The sequence below is a fragment of the Entelurus aequoreus genome, linkage group LG11 (genome assembly GCF_033978785.1).
Source record: "Entelurus aequoreus isolate RoL-2023_Sb linkage group LG11, RoL_Eaeq_v1.1, whole genome shotgun sequence".
Classification (NCBI taxonomy): Eukaryota; Metazoa; Chordata; class Actinopteri; order Syngnathiformes; family Syngnathidae; genus Entelurus; species Entelurus aequoreus.
Genome location: NC_084741.1, coordinates 22,044,405 through 22,061,644, shown reverse-complemented (window position 1 = coordinate 22,061,644; position 17,240 = coordinate 22,044,405). Strand labels below are relative to the sequence as shown.

The 17,240-nt window shown below is 38.6% G+C and overlaps 1 protein-coding gene across 1 annotated transcript in view; it reads left to right on the top strand.

Moving 5' to 3' along the window:
* The window catches only part of thsd7ab (thrombospondin, type I, domain containing 7Ab), a 621,850-nt gene that overhangs the window by 448,740 nt on the left and 155,870 nt on the right, over window positions 1-17,240 (top strand). Inside the window, exons 15-16 of the mRNA XM_062062699.1 lie at window positions 442-636; window positions 707-973. Of these exons, the coding sequence (XP_061918683.1) occupies window positions 442-636; window positions 707-973 (462 nt within the window). The remainder of the gene's footprint in view (window positions 1-441; window positions 637-706; window positions 974-17,240) is intronic.

Below are 17,240 nucleotides of genomic sequence, written 5' to 3'. Positions count from 1 at the left end.
ACTACATTATAAACACTGTATTTCTTCAGTTCAAGAGTATGATGTAGAAAAAAGCTCTGAGTCAGTCTGCATAAAGCAGGGGTGTCCAAAGTGCGGCCCGGGGGCCATTTGCGGCCCGCAGCTAATTGTTTACCGGCCGGCCACACATTGTGTAAATACTATTGTAAAAATAAAAAAGAACATTAAAAAACGTGGAATGAGGTGAAATCTAACGAGAAAAAGTTGCAACAATGAGAATAAAAATATAACAGTAAAATAAGAATATAACAAGAGAAACTAGGCAGTAGCGACCATGTTATGAAAAAGTATTGCACTGTTAGTTTGGTTCATTGGCGAGAATTATTTGAAAAAAAGCTTCCCTTCGGTTCACTAACCCTTCCTGAACTCAAAACCCTTTAAACCTTAGCAACAATTCAACGCAACACCCTCTCGCCCTTCCAGCTGTGTCCTGTCGGCAGCTGGACGGCACACAGGTGGACGTCAGCGAGTGTCTGAAGTCGGCCAGGACCATGCCGGCCATCACTCAGCGCTGTCAGCTGCCCTGCCAGGACGACTGCCAGCTCACCAACTGGTCCAAGTTCTCGTCCTGTTCGGCCGACTGCGTGGGGGTGCGCACCAGAAAGAGGACACTAATCGGTGAGGAAACGCTCATGAATATTTTTTGGGTAGTTCTGCGTGACGCTCAGCTGCAGCCACCGCCCTTCAGGGAGGAGCAAGAAGAAAGACAAGTGCAAGAACACGCAGATGTACCCCCTGAGCGAGACCCAGTACTGCCCCTGCGACAAGTACAACGCCCAGCCGGTGGGCAACTGGTCCGACTGCATCCTGCCTGAGGCGGGCCGAGCCGAGGGCACGTTGGGTCTGAAGGTCCAAGGGGACATCAAGGAGTGTGGACAGGGCTACCGCTACCAGGCCATGGTGTGCTACGACCAGGACAGCAGGCTGGTGGAGACGTCGCGATGCAACAGTCACGGTGAGCAAAACTCAAATTGTAGCGGTTTGTGATATCTCAGTCTTGTCAGTCCCATATCCATCTTTCCCGGATCGCCTTGTCTCATTTCTTTTACAGCTTTATGGTGCACACAAATTGAATCAAGATTGTATTTCACTTCTCCAGTTTCAGTTACTGCACCCACACTGTAAGGTGCCATGTTGAAAAGAACGTTTACTTGTAGAGATGTCCGATAATATCGGGCTGCCGATATTATCGGCCGATAAATGCTTTAAAATGTAATATCGGAAATTATCGGTATCGGTTTCAAAAAGTAAAATCTATGACTTTTTAAAATGCCACTGTACGGAGTGGTACTCAACAGCCATACAGGTCACACTGAGGGTAGCCGCATAAACAACTTTAACACTGTTACAAATATGCGCCACACTGTGAACCCACACCAAACAAGAATGACAAACACATTTCGGGAGAACATCCGCACCGTAACACAACATAAACACAACAGAACAAATACCCAGAACCCCTTGCAGCACTAACTCTTCCGGGGCGCTACAATATACACCCCCCGCTATGCCCAAAACCCCGCCCACCTCAACCTACTCATGCTCCCAAATTCCAAGCTGCTGATTTTTGCACTTTGTGACTTCAATAATAAATATGGCAGTGCCATGTTGGCATTTTTTTTCCATAACTTGAATTGATTTATTTTGGAAAACCTTGTTACATTGTTTAATGCATCCAGCGGGGCATCACAACAAAATTAGGCATAATAATGTGTTAATTCCACGACTGTATATATCGGTATCGGTTGATACCGGAATCGGTAATTAAGAGTTGGACAATATCGGAATATCGGATATCGGCAAAAAAGCCATTATCGGACATCTCTATTTATTTGTGTTGTTTATGGTAAAGTTAGCATGATGCTAGTCCCCTACACTGTAGAAAATGACCCTAAAAACTACAGCAAACAATTGTTAGATAGCAACAGTAAAACGGCGTAAAATCAAAAATAGTTCATCACAATAGTAAATACAGTGGAGTCCTGCAAAGCAAACAGCTGATAACCTAAATAACTATACATAGAAAACACATGACTTTACTGTGAAAATAATGAAACATTGTACAATGCATTTGCAAATACTGTAATGTCACAAGCAAGCAAATACTCTAAAATGTACAGTATTATTATTGTCTTAATTAAAGATTTTGCAGATTTCACGTTTACATTTACTGCATACCTTAATTGTTTTAGGGGTTGTGTTAAAGCTGGGGTGTCAAACTCATTTTAGCTCAGGGGCCACATGGAGGAAAATCTATTCCCAGGTGGGCCGGACTGGTAAAATCATGGCATGATAACTTAAAAATAAAGATAACTTCAGATTGATTTCTTTGTTCAAAAATAGAACAAGCACAATCTGAAAACATACAAATCATAGTGTTTTTTTGTTTTTTCTTACATGTTGCGGTTAATAGTTAATAATTCATGAGTCAAATAGGTGTAATTGAGTCTGGCAGATTTTTAAAAGGTTTCAATTGGTGTTCATTTTTAATCTATCAGAATATGGAATAAATAATATCAAAATCAAATTACAGGATATTATTAATGTAATTTGCCCATTTTCTTCAACTGATGTACTAACATCATATAGCAGGGGTCACCAACGCGGTGCCCGCGGGCACCAGGTAGCCCGTAAGGACCAGATGAGTAGCCCGCTGGCCTGTTCTAAAAATAGCTCAAATAGCAGCACTTACCAGTGAGATGCCTCTATTTTTTAAATTGTATTTATTTACTAGCAAGCTGGTCTCGCTTTGCCTGACATTTTTAATTCTAAGAGAGACAAAACTCAAATAGAATTTGAAAATCCAAGAAAATATTTTAAAGACTTGGTCTTCACTTGTTTAAATAAATTCATAAAATGTTTTACTTTGCTTCTTATAACTTTCAGAAAGACAATTTTAGAGAAAAAATACAACCCTAAAAAGGATTTTTAAACACATATACCTTTTTACCTTTTAAATACGTTCCTCTTCTTTCCTGACAATTTAAATCAATGTTCAAGTAAATTTATTTTTTTTATTGTAAAGAATAATAAATACATTTTAATTTAATTCTTCATTTTAGCTTCTGTTTTTTCGACGAAGAAGATTTGTGAAATATTTCTTCAAACTTATTATGATTAAAATTCAAAAAAAATATTCTGGCAAATCTACAAAATCTGTAGAATCAAATTTAAATCTTATTTCAAAGTCTTTTGAATTTCTTTTAAAATTTTTGTTCTGGAAAATCTAGAAGAAATAATGATTTGTCTTTGTTAGAAATACAGCTTGGTCCAATTTGTTATATATTCTAACAAAGTGTAGATTGGATTTTAACCTATTTAAAACATGACATCAAAATTCTAAAATTAATCTTAATCAGGAAAAATTACTAATGATGTTCCATAAATTATTTTTTTCAAAAAGATTCGAATTAGCTAGTTTTTCTCTTCTTTTTTTCGGTTGAATTTGGAATTTTAAAGAGTCGAAATTGAAGATAAACTATGTTTCAAAATTTAATTGTCATTAATTATTAATAATAACGTAGAGTTGAAGGTAAATTGAGCAAATTGGCTATTTCTGGCAATTTATTCAAGTGTGTATCAAACTGGTAGCCCTTCGCATTAATCAGTACCCAAGAAGTAGCTCTTGGTTTCAAAAAGGTTGGTGACCCCTGTCATATAGTTTATGCTGTACACATGTAGCATCATCTACAACAAAACTTGTACATTTGGACTCATTTCCTTAATCACACATTAAGTTAGAAGAATATACAAATTATTTCATTGATTGATTGATTGAGACTTTTATTAGTAGATTGCACAGTACAGTACATATTCCGTACAATTGACCACTAAATGGTAACACCCCAATAAGGTTTTCAACTTGTTTAAGTCGGGGTCCACGTTAATCAATTCATCATACATTTAGAAGAGCAGTTACTTTCATTTAAAAATTTCAGCTAATTTTTATACTTCATCCATGTCTATAAAATCTTTTTGCGGGCCTGATCCCACCAACGGGCCGTACTTTTGACACCCATGTGTTTTCTTGTATTTTTGTGGCAAGTGGTTTCAGACATTGAGAGTTTATGTCTATGTGCTTCATTGAAATGAACCACGCCGTGTGTTTAAATGTGTTGGAACTGGTTGCAAGCAGCTATTTAACAGATACGGAGCATTTAAAGGCCTACTGAAATGAATTTTTTTTATTTAAACGGGGATAGCAGATCCATTCTATGTGTCATACTTGATCATTTCGCGATATTGCCATATTTTTGCTGAAAGGATTTAGTAGAGAACATTGACGATAAAGTTCGCAACTTTTGGTCGCTGATACCGGAAGTAGCGTGACGTCGCAGGTTGAAAGGCTCCTCACATTTCCCCATTGTTTACACCAGCAGCGAGAGCGATTCGGACTGAGAAAGCGACGATTACCCCATTAATTAGAGCGAGGATGAAAGATTTGTGGATGAGGAACTTGAGAGTGAAGGACTAGAGTGCAGTGCAGGACGTATCTTTTTTCGCTCTGACCGTAACTTAGGTAAAAGGGCTCATTGGATTCCACACTTTCTCCTTTTTCTATTGTGGATCACGGATTTGTATTTTAAACCACCTCGGATACTATATCCTCTTGAAAATGAGAGTCGAGGATGCAAAATGTACATTCACAGTGACTTTTATCTCCATGACAATACATCGGTGAAGCACTTTAGCTACGGAGCTAACGTGATAGCATCGTGCTTAAATGCAGATAGAAACAAAAGAAATAAGCCCCTGACTGGAAAGATTGACAGAAGATCAACAATACTACTATCAGGAGACACCGAACCAAACACTGGACCTGTAACTACACGGTTAATGCTGTGCCGCCTGTCGAAGCCTAGCAATGCTGTTGCTAACGACGCCATTGAAGCTAACTTAGTTACGGGACCTCGTCAGAGCTCTGATAAAAACATTAACACTCCACCTACGCCAGCCCTCATTTGCTCATCAACACCCGTGCTCACCTGCGTTCCAGCGATCGACGGCGCGACGAAGGACTTCACCCGATCATCGATGCGGTCGGCTGCTAGCGTCGGATAGCGCGTCTGCTATCCAAGTCAAAGTCCTCCTGGTTGTGTTGCTGCAGCCAGCCGCTAATACACCGATCCCACCTACAGCTTTCTTCTTTGCAGTCTCCATTGTTCATTAAAGGCCTACTGAAAGCCACTACTACCGACCACGCAGTCTGATAGTTTATATATCAATGATGAAATCTTAACATTGCAACACATGCCAATACGGCCGGGTTAACTTATAAAGTGACATTTTAAAATTCCCGGGAAATATCCGGCTGAAACATCGCGGTATGATGACGTATGCGCGTGACGAAGTCCGAGTAACGGAAGTTATGGTACCCCGTAGAATCCTATACAAAAAGCTCTGTTTTCATTTCATAATTCCACAGTATTCTGGACATCTTTTGCAATTTTTTTAATGAACAATGAAGGCTGCAAAGAAGACAGTTGTAGGTGGGATCAGTGTATTAGCAGCGGACTACAGCAACACAACCAGGAGGACTTTTTTGGAGCGCTAGCCGCGCTAGCCGCGCTAGCCGCGCTAGCCGCGCTAGCCGCGCTAGCCGCGCTAGCCGCGCTAGCCGCCGACTTCACCTTGACTTCCTACGTCTCCGGGCCGCCAAACGCATCGGGTGAAGTCCTTCGTCCTTCTGCCGATCGCTGGAACGCAGGTGAGCACGGGTGTTGATGAGTAGATGAGGGCTGGCTGGCGTAGGTGGAGAGCTAATGTTTTTAGCATAGCTCTGTGCAGTCCGGTTGCTAAGTTAGCTTCAATGGCGTCGTTAGCACAGCATTGTTAACCTTCGCCAGCCTGGAAAGCATTAACCGTGTATTTACATGTCCACGGTTTAATAGTATTGTTGATTTTCTATCTATACTTCCAGTCAGGGGTTTATTTCTTTTGTTTCTATATGCAGTTAAAGCAAGATGCTATCACGTTAGCTCGTAGCTAAAGCATTTTGCCGATGTATTGTCGTGGAGATAAAAGGCACTGAATGTCCATTTCGCGTTCTCGACTCTCATTTTCAAGAGGATATAGTATCCGAGGTGGTTTGAAATACAAATCTGTGATATACAATAGAAAAAGGAGAGTGTGGAATCCAATGAGCCAGCTTGTACCTAAGTTACGGTCAGAGCGAAAAAAGATACTCTCAAGTCATTCACTGTAACGTTCCTCATCTACGAATCTTTCATCCGCGCTCATATTAATGGGGTAATCGTCACTTTCTCGGTCCGAATCTCTCTCGCTCCATTGTAAACAACGGGGAATTGTGAGGAATCCTAGCTCCTGTGACGTCACGCTACTTCCGGTACAGGCAAGGCTTTTTTTTATCAGCGAGCAAAAGTTGCGAACTTTATCGTCGATTTTCTCTACTAAATCCTTTCAGCAAAAATATGGCAATATCGCAAAATGATCAAGTATGACACATAGAATGGATCTGCTATTCCCGTTTAAATAAAAAAAAATCATTTCAGTAGGCCTTTAAACAAATTGCAAAAGATTCACCAACACAGATGTCCAGAATACTGTGGAATTTTGCGATGTAAACAGAGCTGTTTGTATTGGGATACAATGTGTCCGAATACTTTCATTTCAACCATTGACGTCACGCGCAAACGTCATCATACCTAGACGTTTTCAACCGGAAGTTCCCCGGGAAATTTAAAATTGCACTTTATAAGTTAACCCGGCCGTATTGGCATGTGTTGCAATGTTAAGATTTCATCATTGATATATAAACTATAAGACTGCGTGGTCGGTAGTAGTGGGTTTCAGTAGGCCTTTAAGGCTCATTTTTAATAGCTCACTTGAAGGAGCATGTTGTGAGTTGTCCAGTGAAAGGTTGTACAAATACTTTCAAGTTCAAATCCTCTTGTACCGCCCACATGCCTCGGAAACACGGACATTTTGCAGATACTAGTATTGGTTAAATGGCAGCACAACACTAGTACCTCACAGTGAGAAGGTCCTGGGTTCGATTCACGGGCTAGGGGTCTCTGTGTGTGGAGTTTGCATGTTCTCCCCATGACTGCGTGGGTTCTGTCTGGGTATTTCGGCTCCCCTCACCTCCAAAGACATGCACCTCATTGGCAACACTAAAACTGGCCCTAATTTGTTTTACGGTGAATTCCTGGTTACCACAGCTGCCAATATTTTACTGTCAATTCTATACATTTTTTTGTAAACAGGTTAACAATATATCAGTTATCAACTGTAAAATTAACGGATTCGACATCAACATACCGTAATGTCCTATACATTATAGTTGTATTTTTCCGTAAATTCCTGGCAACCACAGCTGCCGGTATTTTACCGTAAATTGTGCACTTTTTTTTTTTTTTTTTTAACAGTATGTCATTTTGGGGTTTTTTAGCCTTCAAAAAGCATCCATTTAGTATGATTTTATTCCCGTTTTTTTTTTTTCTGTTTCAAACAATTTCTTTGAAATGCAACTCAAGTCTGCGTGCATTGATCCATTCCACCATGACCAAAAAACGGTCAGCATGTCTCAAATGTCATCCTTCAATGCAGCTTGTAATTATTTTCTCTTATTCAATTTGACCACATCCTTGCTTTGAAACTCAACACGTTGTCCTCACTTTTGTTTTCGTTTTACGGCATTATTCAACGGGGAGAAAGCAGGAGCAGAAAATAACATAAATGTACAGCAAAAACAATCAAGGCTGTGTCTGTTTTGTCACACTTCAAGTGTGCTTTTTTGCCTCCGCATGGCAGTGTTTAAGTCTAGTTGATTTGAAAAAAAAAACTTTAAATAAAACAGCGTGACTTTCAATCTTTATAAAGAGCCACTTATAGTGTTTATAGTCTTCAGTCTTCATTGTGATGCTTGTTGCCTTGGCAACCTTCCTGAAAGGAAAATGCCGGTTTAACTAATGTGAAAGGTTGTTGCTGGTGCGCACACGCATGCAAGCAAAGTATTTTGAACGCTGGAATGCACGCACAGTTTACGAAGCCTTTTTCCGCTGTGCCATCCTTTGTGTCCATATCGCAAAGTCTCGTCCTGCGTGCAACATGCAGACACAGTAGTACCTCAGTCTCTGGTAATCATTTATTAGTTATTAGTTGGTTAAGAGTTGGTATGAGAACAGAAAAAAAAAATTTCTTTGAAAAAAATATAACTCTCTATAATCTGTTTACACAAACTACGTTTTATATACAAACCCTGTTTCCATATGAGTTGGGAAATTGTGTTAGATGTAAATATAAACAGAATACAATGATTTGCAAATCCTTTTCAACCCATATTCAGTTGAATATGCTATAAAGACAAGATATTTGATGTTCAAACTCATAAACTTTATTTTTTTTTTGCAAATAATAATTAACTTAGAATTTCATGGCTGCAACACGTGCCAAAGTAGTTGGGAAAGGGCATGTTCACCACTGTGTTACATGGCCTTTCCTTTTAACAACACTCAGTAAATGTTTGGGAACTGAGGAGACACATTTTTGAAGCTTCTCAGGTGGAATTCTTTCCCATTCTTGCTTGATGTACAGCTTAAGTTGTTCAACAGTCCGGGGGTCTCCGTTGTGGTATTTTAGGCTTCATAATGCAGCACATATTTTCAATGGGAGACAGGTTTGGACTACAGGCAGGCCAGTCTAGTACCCGCACTCTTTTACTATGAAGCCACGTTGATGTAACACGTGGCTTGGCATTGTCTTGCTGAAATAAGCAGGGGCGTCCATGGTAACGTTGCTTGGATGGCAACATATGTTGCTCCAAAACCTGTATGTACCTTTCAGCATTAATGGCGCTTTCACAGATGTGTAAGTTACCCATGTCTTGGGCACTAATACACCCCCATACCATCACAGATGCTGGCTTTTCAACTTTGCGCCTATAACAATCCGGATGGTTCTTTTCCTCTTTAGTTCGGAGGACACAACGTCCACAGTTTCCAAAAACAATTTGAAATGTGGACTTGTCAGACCACAGAACACTTTTCCACTTTGCATCAGTCCATCTTAGATGAGCTCAGGCCCAGCGAAGCCGACGGCGTTTCTGGGTGTTGTTGATAAACTGTTTTCACCTTGCATAGGAGAGTTTTAACTTGCACTTACAGATGTAGCGACCAACTGTAGTTACTGACAGTGGGTTTCTGAAGTGTTCCTGAGCCCATGTGGTGATATCCTTTACACACTGATGTCGCTTGTTGTTGCAGTACAGCCTGAGGGATCGAAGGTCACAGGCTTAGCTGCTTATGTGCAGTGATTTCTCCAGATTCTCTGAACCCTTTGATGATATTACGGACCGTAGATGGTGAAATCCCTAAATTCCTTGCAATAACTGGTTGAGAAATGTTGTTCTTAAACTGTTCAACAATTTGCTCATGCATTTGTTGATAAAGTGGTGACCCTCGCCCCATCCTTGTTTGTGAATGACTGAGCATTTCATGGAATCTACTTTTATACCCAAGCATGGCACCCACCTGTTCCCAATTTGCCTGTTCACCTGTGGGATGTTCCAAATAAGTGTTTGATGAGCATTCCTCAACTTTATCAGTATGTATTGCCACCTTTCCCAACTTCTTTGTCACGTGTTGCTGGCATCAAATTCTAAAGTTAATGATTATTTGCAAAAAAAAAAAAGTTTATCAGTTTGAACATCAAATATGTTGTCTTTGTAGCATATTCAACTGAATATGGGTTGAAAATGATTTGCAAATCGTTGTATTCCGTTTATATTTACATCTAACACAATTTCCCAACTCATATAGAAATAATTAGTTTTACGTGCAGAAAACATTTGAAAATACATATAAATGTTTAAGGAAATTAATGAATGAAGGATCTCCAAAAATCTGATGACAGCCAGTATTGCCCACCATATTAGTGTTGATTGTCCTTCTTGACCGGTCCTTCTCTAATAGTGGGACGGGCCGTGCGATGCCAGGGGTGCGCGAGTGACTCCAGGGAACATGCAGTATCATGCTTCAAACCTTGCTTAGAAAAACTGCAAAATGTGCTCATTGTAGCCATTAATCCTAACGTCTTAATTTGTATTTGTAAAAAAGAAATCAGTACAAAATGTTTTATTCATTTTTGTTTTGCCTGTTAAAGTGTTTTATATATATTGTGAGTTAATGTTTCTGGTATTATTATTTTTTGAGTATACTGTATTTAAGTTTATTTTTCAGCATCAAATGTCTCAGGTCAGTCAATATTTATAGTTTAAAAATATATATATGTATGTTTTTTTGGGGTTTTTTTTGGAGCTAATTGATTGAATATTTTCTATTACAAACCTAAAAACAAAGTTAACAACCTTCTTTGTAAGTCGATCTATATTTAATTTGTCTTTTTTTTAATTCAATGTTAAGGATACACATGTAAAGTCATGCAGAGGTGTACTTATAACAATTTTACAGACAAATTGTACTATTTATAATCGCGGCATACATACGCGCACACAAAGGTACATTCGCACATGCATAAACAAATACGCACACACACTACCTACAGTACAAAAGTTTGGACGTACCTTCTCATTCAATGCGTTTTATTTATTTCCATGACTATTTACTTTGTAGTTTGTCACTGAATGCATCAAAACAATGAATCAACACATGTGGAGTTATGTACTTAGCAAAAAAAAGGTGAAATAACTGAAAACTCTAGTTATACTCTAGTTTCTTCAAAATAGCCCCATACTATTACTCTTGGCATTCTCTCGATGGGCTTCAAGAGGTAGTCACCTGAAATGGTTTTCACTTCACAGGTCATAGTTTTGATGCCTTCAGTGACAATCTACAATGTAAATAGTCATGAAAATAAAGAACACACATTGAAATGAGAAATTGTGTCTAAACTTTGGGCCTGCACTGTACATCCACATGCACATTCACTGTACAAACATCCATCCATCCATCCATCCATCCATTTTCTACCGCTTGTCTCTTTTGGGGTTGTGGGGGGTCGCTGGAGCTTATCTCAGCTACAATCAGTCGGAAGGCGGTGTACACGTACATACATACATACATACATACTGTATATATACAAGCACATATACTGTACATACATACACTCATGCATATAATCATGTTTCATCAAATAAATATTAACGTTGTCCCCTCAGGGGGAAACTGGGTAGAAACACGGCACAATGCTAAAGTTTAACCTATTTTTACCATAACACTCTATAAGGTTAATATAGTCCGCTCCTCTTTTTTCTTCCCCCTTTATCTGCTTTATTTATTATTCATTATCAATAGTGTTACTTCTATTGGTAATTGTATTGCTACATTTGTAGTGCAATAATGTTCATGTCTGTCTTATTACTATCTACTTCAGTAACAGTTGTTTCACTATACTTTTTCGTATCATATTTGTACATGTCGTATTTGCTAAAGTTGTTATGTCTTTGTTGTTGTTGTCTGACTGTCTTATCCCACAATTTCCCCCTATGTCTTTGTTTTTTCTTCTTCTTTCTATCCCCTCCTGCTTCGGTAATGCTGCATTAAATACATCCATTTAATAAATTCAAATACAAATAAGCCAACGAGAAGTATCTAACACTTCTCTTTTCTAAAGTAAATCTGTACAGCAGATATGGGCATCTACATCAACAATATGATATGCTTGAGTGGCTGGACAGGACATGTTAAAAAAAAAATATACATATATATATATATATATATATATATATATATGTGTATGTGTATATATATATATATGTATGTGTGTATGTATATATATATATGTATGTGTGTATGTATATATATATATGTATATGTGTATATATATATATATATATATATATATATATATATATATATATATATATATATATATATATATATATATATATATATATATATATGTATATGTGTGTGTATATATGTGTGTATATGTGCATGTATATATATACATATGTGTGTATGTATATATATATATGTATATTTATACAGTATATATATATATATGTATGTGTATGTGTATGTATATATGTGTGTGTGTGTATATATATATATATATATATATATATATATATGTGTGTGTGTATATATATATATATATATATATATATATATATATACTGTGTATATATATATATATATATATATATATATATACATACACATATACATATATATATATATATATATATATATATATATATATATATATATATATATATATATATATATATATATATATATATACATATATACATATATATATATATATACATATATATATGTATAAATATACATATATATGTATACATATATATATATATATATATATATATATATATATATATATATATAAATATATATATATATATATATATATATATATAAATATATATATATATATATATATATATATATATATATATATATATATATATATATATATATATATATATATATATATATATATATATATATATATATATATATATAATTGCAGGGTGGAGGGAGCGCTAAATGTTTTCTTCTTCCTAGGAGGAACGTAACAGAAATGAATTGAGAAGCATTGAGCGAGACTTACCGTAGCAGTGTGGTGTGTTCAATAACACTCTGGAAACACAGACTATAAAGATTGGACTATTACTGTATGCTACAACTTTAATTATCTTCACGATGGCTTATTTATCAGCCTTAGTCAATAGAAAAAGTACAGAGACGTGTGTTTAAACGTTGTAAAACCAAGAGAGAGTATTAAAACTGAGGTGTCACAGTACTTCAAGCAGGCAGAGAGAATCCTGGCTCGGAAGCGTGTTGTGAAATTGCTGTGAAATAAGAACACGTGTGAATCAGCATGAACGTGGCTGTTTATGTGAGTCGCCCATTCAGATATGCATCCGGGCATGTGTGTGGAATTTTACACCTACGTGAATGTTTGTTTTCCTTCAAGCATCGCTGAGCCCAGATGCCAGAGACGTGCTCCTTGAAGTGCACACGACAGGAAAATCACAACGCCTGAATTGTGTTTACTTCATCCTCGTCACAATTTATTCTATTTTATGCTAGATAAGATGTGACCTTTCCTCTTGGCTGACACACCGCTAGCAGCAAAGATGCCAATCAGCTTTGTGCTGCTGTTATCTCGTTTGTTATGTTCGGGCATCTATAAGACATGAGGATTATAACCACCAAAGGCCACCACTGAAGTTCTAACTTGTACTTGTCTCTTCATCAGAGGAGTGAACGCAACACTTTTATAGTCTTCTTATCATAATACCTGACAATCAATCACAATATGTTTGTATAGACCTTAATAAGTGCATTAAAGGACTTCACAAACGATAAGCGGTAGAGATGGATGGATGGATGGACAAACCACAACAACATCCCCTGATCTAAACCCATATCCAGGCAAGGAAAAACTTCAAAAGCCCAAACTGGGAAAAAAAGAAACCTCAGGAAGGGACCACAGATTTGAGGACCCCCCTGCAGGGATGTGGACTGGGTACAATTATTGAATTACTACAATGATAGATAATGTGAGAGTCCAGTCCATCGGGAAGCCAGCAGAGGGTTTTAGGGGGATCGTCTTCTATGTAGAGAAGTCTGCAACACGGAGACATCACCAGCAGAGGAGTGGTCCACCCCAGGTCATGACTTGGAACAATTGGTGCCTCTTTCATACTGGTACCTCTCCAGAAATTATCTGTCACCACCTGGTATCCTCTCCATGCAGAACAATTTTCCTTGTGGATCAATAAAGTTTGTCAAGTTGGAAAAGTGTCAGGTCAACTGGTCTAAACGGAATCTATCCAAAAGCTGGAGTATATATAATTTGGTTTTAAGGTGAGACTTTAATGCAGGGGTGGGCAATTCATTTTTACCGGGGGCCGCATGAGCAACCCGAGCACTGCTGGAGGGCCACATCGACAATATTTCAATTAAATTTTGCTCAATATTATTTTTGATATACCGTAAGATAACTAATAATAATAATAATTAATAATAATTTAATTTAACCTAACTTAACTTTATACAAAAGCAGATTGGTTTTGATGGTTTTATTTTTATCACTGTCTTACACAACATTTCTTGATGTACAACACAATGCAAAAATGTCAATTTCTGCACAGGGTTAATTTATGTCACTTTATCCTGCATCCTCTTTAAAAGTCCAACATTTTTCCCCGTCAGATTTGGACAACCATCTGTTGTCACACCTGCCAGCTTGTCCCATTTCAGTCCTAACATGTCCAAACACGCATTAACCTCTGTGAACAAGTCATTACCTGTGTTTGTCCCTTTTAATTGACTGCATGGCTGCCAGCTCCTCCGTGATTTGAAAGTCTGCAGTTATCCCACCTAAGAAGATGAGCAGCTGGGCGGTGTCACGTACATCGCAGCTCTCATCCAAAGCCAGCGAAAAACAGTCAAAGTCGGCCGTTCTGTTCTTCAGCTGAAGCTCCAAGTTTCCAGCGATGGTCTCAACCCGCCTCGTTACAGTGCGTCGGGAGAGTGACACGTTCTCAAATGCGTCCCTCTTCTCCGGGCATGTCAGCGCAACACAGTCCAATAAGGACTCCTTAATAAACTCTCTGTCAGAAAACGCCTTACTTTTTCTGGCGATTTTGTGAGAAATGATGAAACTTCTCCTGACGTCTGCATCTCTGGGGGTGTGAAATTTGGCAAAAAGTCCTTGTTGGGTTTGCCGTTTTACCATCAACGCATCACCCTCCCTTGCGCGCTCTTCATTGGACAGATTCCGGTATTTTTCCTTGTGCTTCGTCGTGTAGTGGCGATTCAAACTATATTCTTTAAACACAGCAACCTGTGTACCACAAATTAAGCACACGGCTTTACCTTTAATTTCTGTAAAGAAATACTTTGCTGTCCATGTCTTGTTGAAAACACGCCATTCGTCATCAACTTTTCTTTTTTTAGCGTGAGCTAACATCTTGGGAGTAACCGGGCATCACTTGTCGCTGTGCACCTTCACTCACAGGTTACACACGGACATACGTCCATAAATAACACTTTTCAAAATAAAAGCAGCACAGTTGTATTGCACGCACGACATAGATGTTTTTTTAAAATGTATTTTGTAATTTGTGATTGCCGCTGTTCACATTCACTCACAATCATGCACGCGCATACGTCCACACCGAAGTAATACAAATAACGCTTTTCAAAACAAAAGCAGCACCGTTGTATTGCACACTCGACATAGATACTTTTTTAAAATGTATTTTGTAATTTATGATTGGCCTCACGCGGGCCGGACAGGGACGCACAAAGGGCCGGATGTAGCCCGCGGGCCGCAGAATGCCCAGGTCTGATCTAGAGGAATGGTGTCCAAACTACGGCACGCGAGCCTCTTCAACTTAGCCTGTGAAACGTCATAGTTCAACAAAGCATTGCAACCGTGGAGTGCTTTCAAATTAATCTTAACTACCATGCAGTCTCTGAATGCTACATGTTTACTGCCATCTTTTGGACAATTTGAATAAATCAGATCAATGACCCTTGAGAGTAATTTGAAGTAATAGCACAGCTTTGACTTATATGACACAATCCAAACAACCTTCCCTAGCCCATGAGGCAAAAAAAAATGCAACTAACATAAAGGTCAACACAACTGGTCTCACATAACACAACCTGCTCACTGAACATTGTGGACATTATGAAAAACGTCCAATGTATCATTTCAGTGACATAGGAGCTAAACCAAGAAAAAGCTAATTCTGACATATAACACACGACTTGATGTGTTCTAATAGAATGTTGTGATCGAGATCAAGCAGCAACAACATGCGTGTGCATCGAGTGCCTGAAAACCAGACTGAAAGGGTTCACACAGATTGTTATAAGTGTTCATTTTTCTGCTCTGCAACAATTTTTGGGAGGATTTTAGAGATAAACGGGAGGTGCGACACTGGCTAGTAGTTTAGCTGAAGGTCAGAGGGGAACAAACACAGTTTGCTGGGGGAATAGTACCGGAAGAGAGTGATACTGTAACTTAATGATATGTACAAACCCCGTTTCCATATGAGTTGGGAAATTGTGTCGGATGTAAATATAAACGGAATACAATGATTTGCAAATCCTTTTCAACCCATATTCAATTGAATGCACTACAAAGACAAGATATTTGATGTTCAAACTCATAAACTTTATTTTTTTTTTGCAAATAATAATTAACTTAGAATTTCATGGCTGCAACACGTGCCAAAGTAGTTGAGAAAGGGCATGTTCACCACTGTGTTGCATGGCCTTTCCTTTTAACAACACTCAGTAAACGTTTGGGAACTGAGGAGACACATTTTTGAAGCTTCTCAGGTGGAATTCTTTCCCATTCTTGCTTGATGTACAGCTTAAGTTGTTCAACAGTCCGGGGGTCTCCGTTGTGGTATTTTAGGCTTCATAATGCAGCACATATTTTCAATGGGAGACAGGTTTGGACTACAGGTAGGCCAGTCTAGTACCCGCACTCTTTTACTTTGAAGCCACGTTGATGTAACACGTGGCTTGGCATTGTCTTGCTGAAATAAGCAGGGGCGTCCATGGTAACGTTGCTTGGATGGCAACATATGTTGCTCCAAAAGCTGTATGTACCTTTCAGCATTAATGGCGCCTTCACAGATGTGTAAGTTACCAATGTCTTGGGCACTAATACACCCCCATACCATCACAGATGCTGGCTTTTCAACTTTGCGCCTATAACAATCCGGATGGTTCTTTTCCTCTTTGGTCCGGAGGACACGACGTCCACAGTTTCCAAAAACAATTTGAAATGTGGACTCGTCAGACCACAGAACACTTTTCCACTTTGTATCAGTCCATCTTAGATGAGCTCAGGCCCAGCGAAGCCGACTGCGTTTCTGGGTGTTGTTGATAAACGGTTTCCGCCTTGCATAGGAGTTTTAACTTGCACTTACAGATGTAGCGACCAACTGTAGTTACTGACAGTGGGTTTCTGAAGTGTTCCTGAGTCCATGTGGTGATATCCTTTACACACTGATGTCGCTTGTTGATGCAGTACAGCCTGAGGGATCGAAGGTCACGGGCTTAGCTAGAGAAAGGTTTTTCTTAAACTGTTCAACGATTTTCTCACGCATTTGTTGACAAAGTGGTGACCCTCGCCCCATCCCTGTTTGTGAATGACTGAGCATTTCATGGAATCTACTTTTATACCCAATCATGGCACCCACCTGTTCCCAATTTGTCTGTTCACCTGTGGGATGTTCCAAA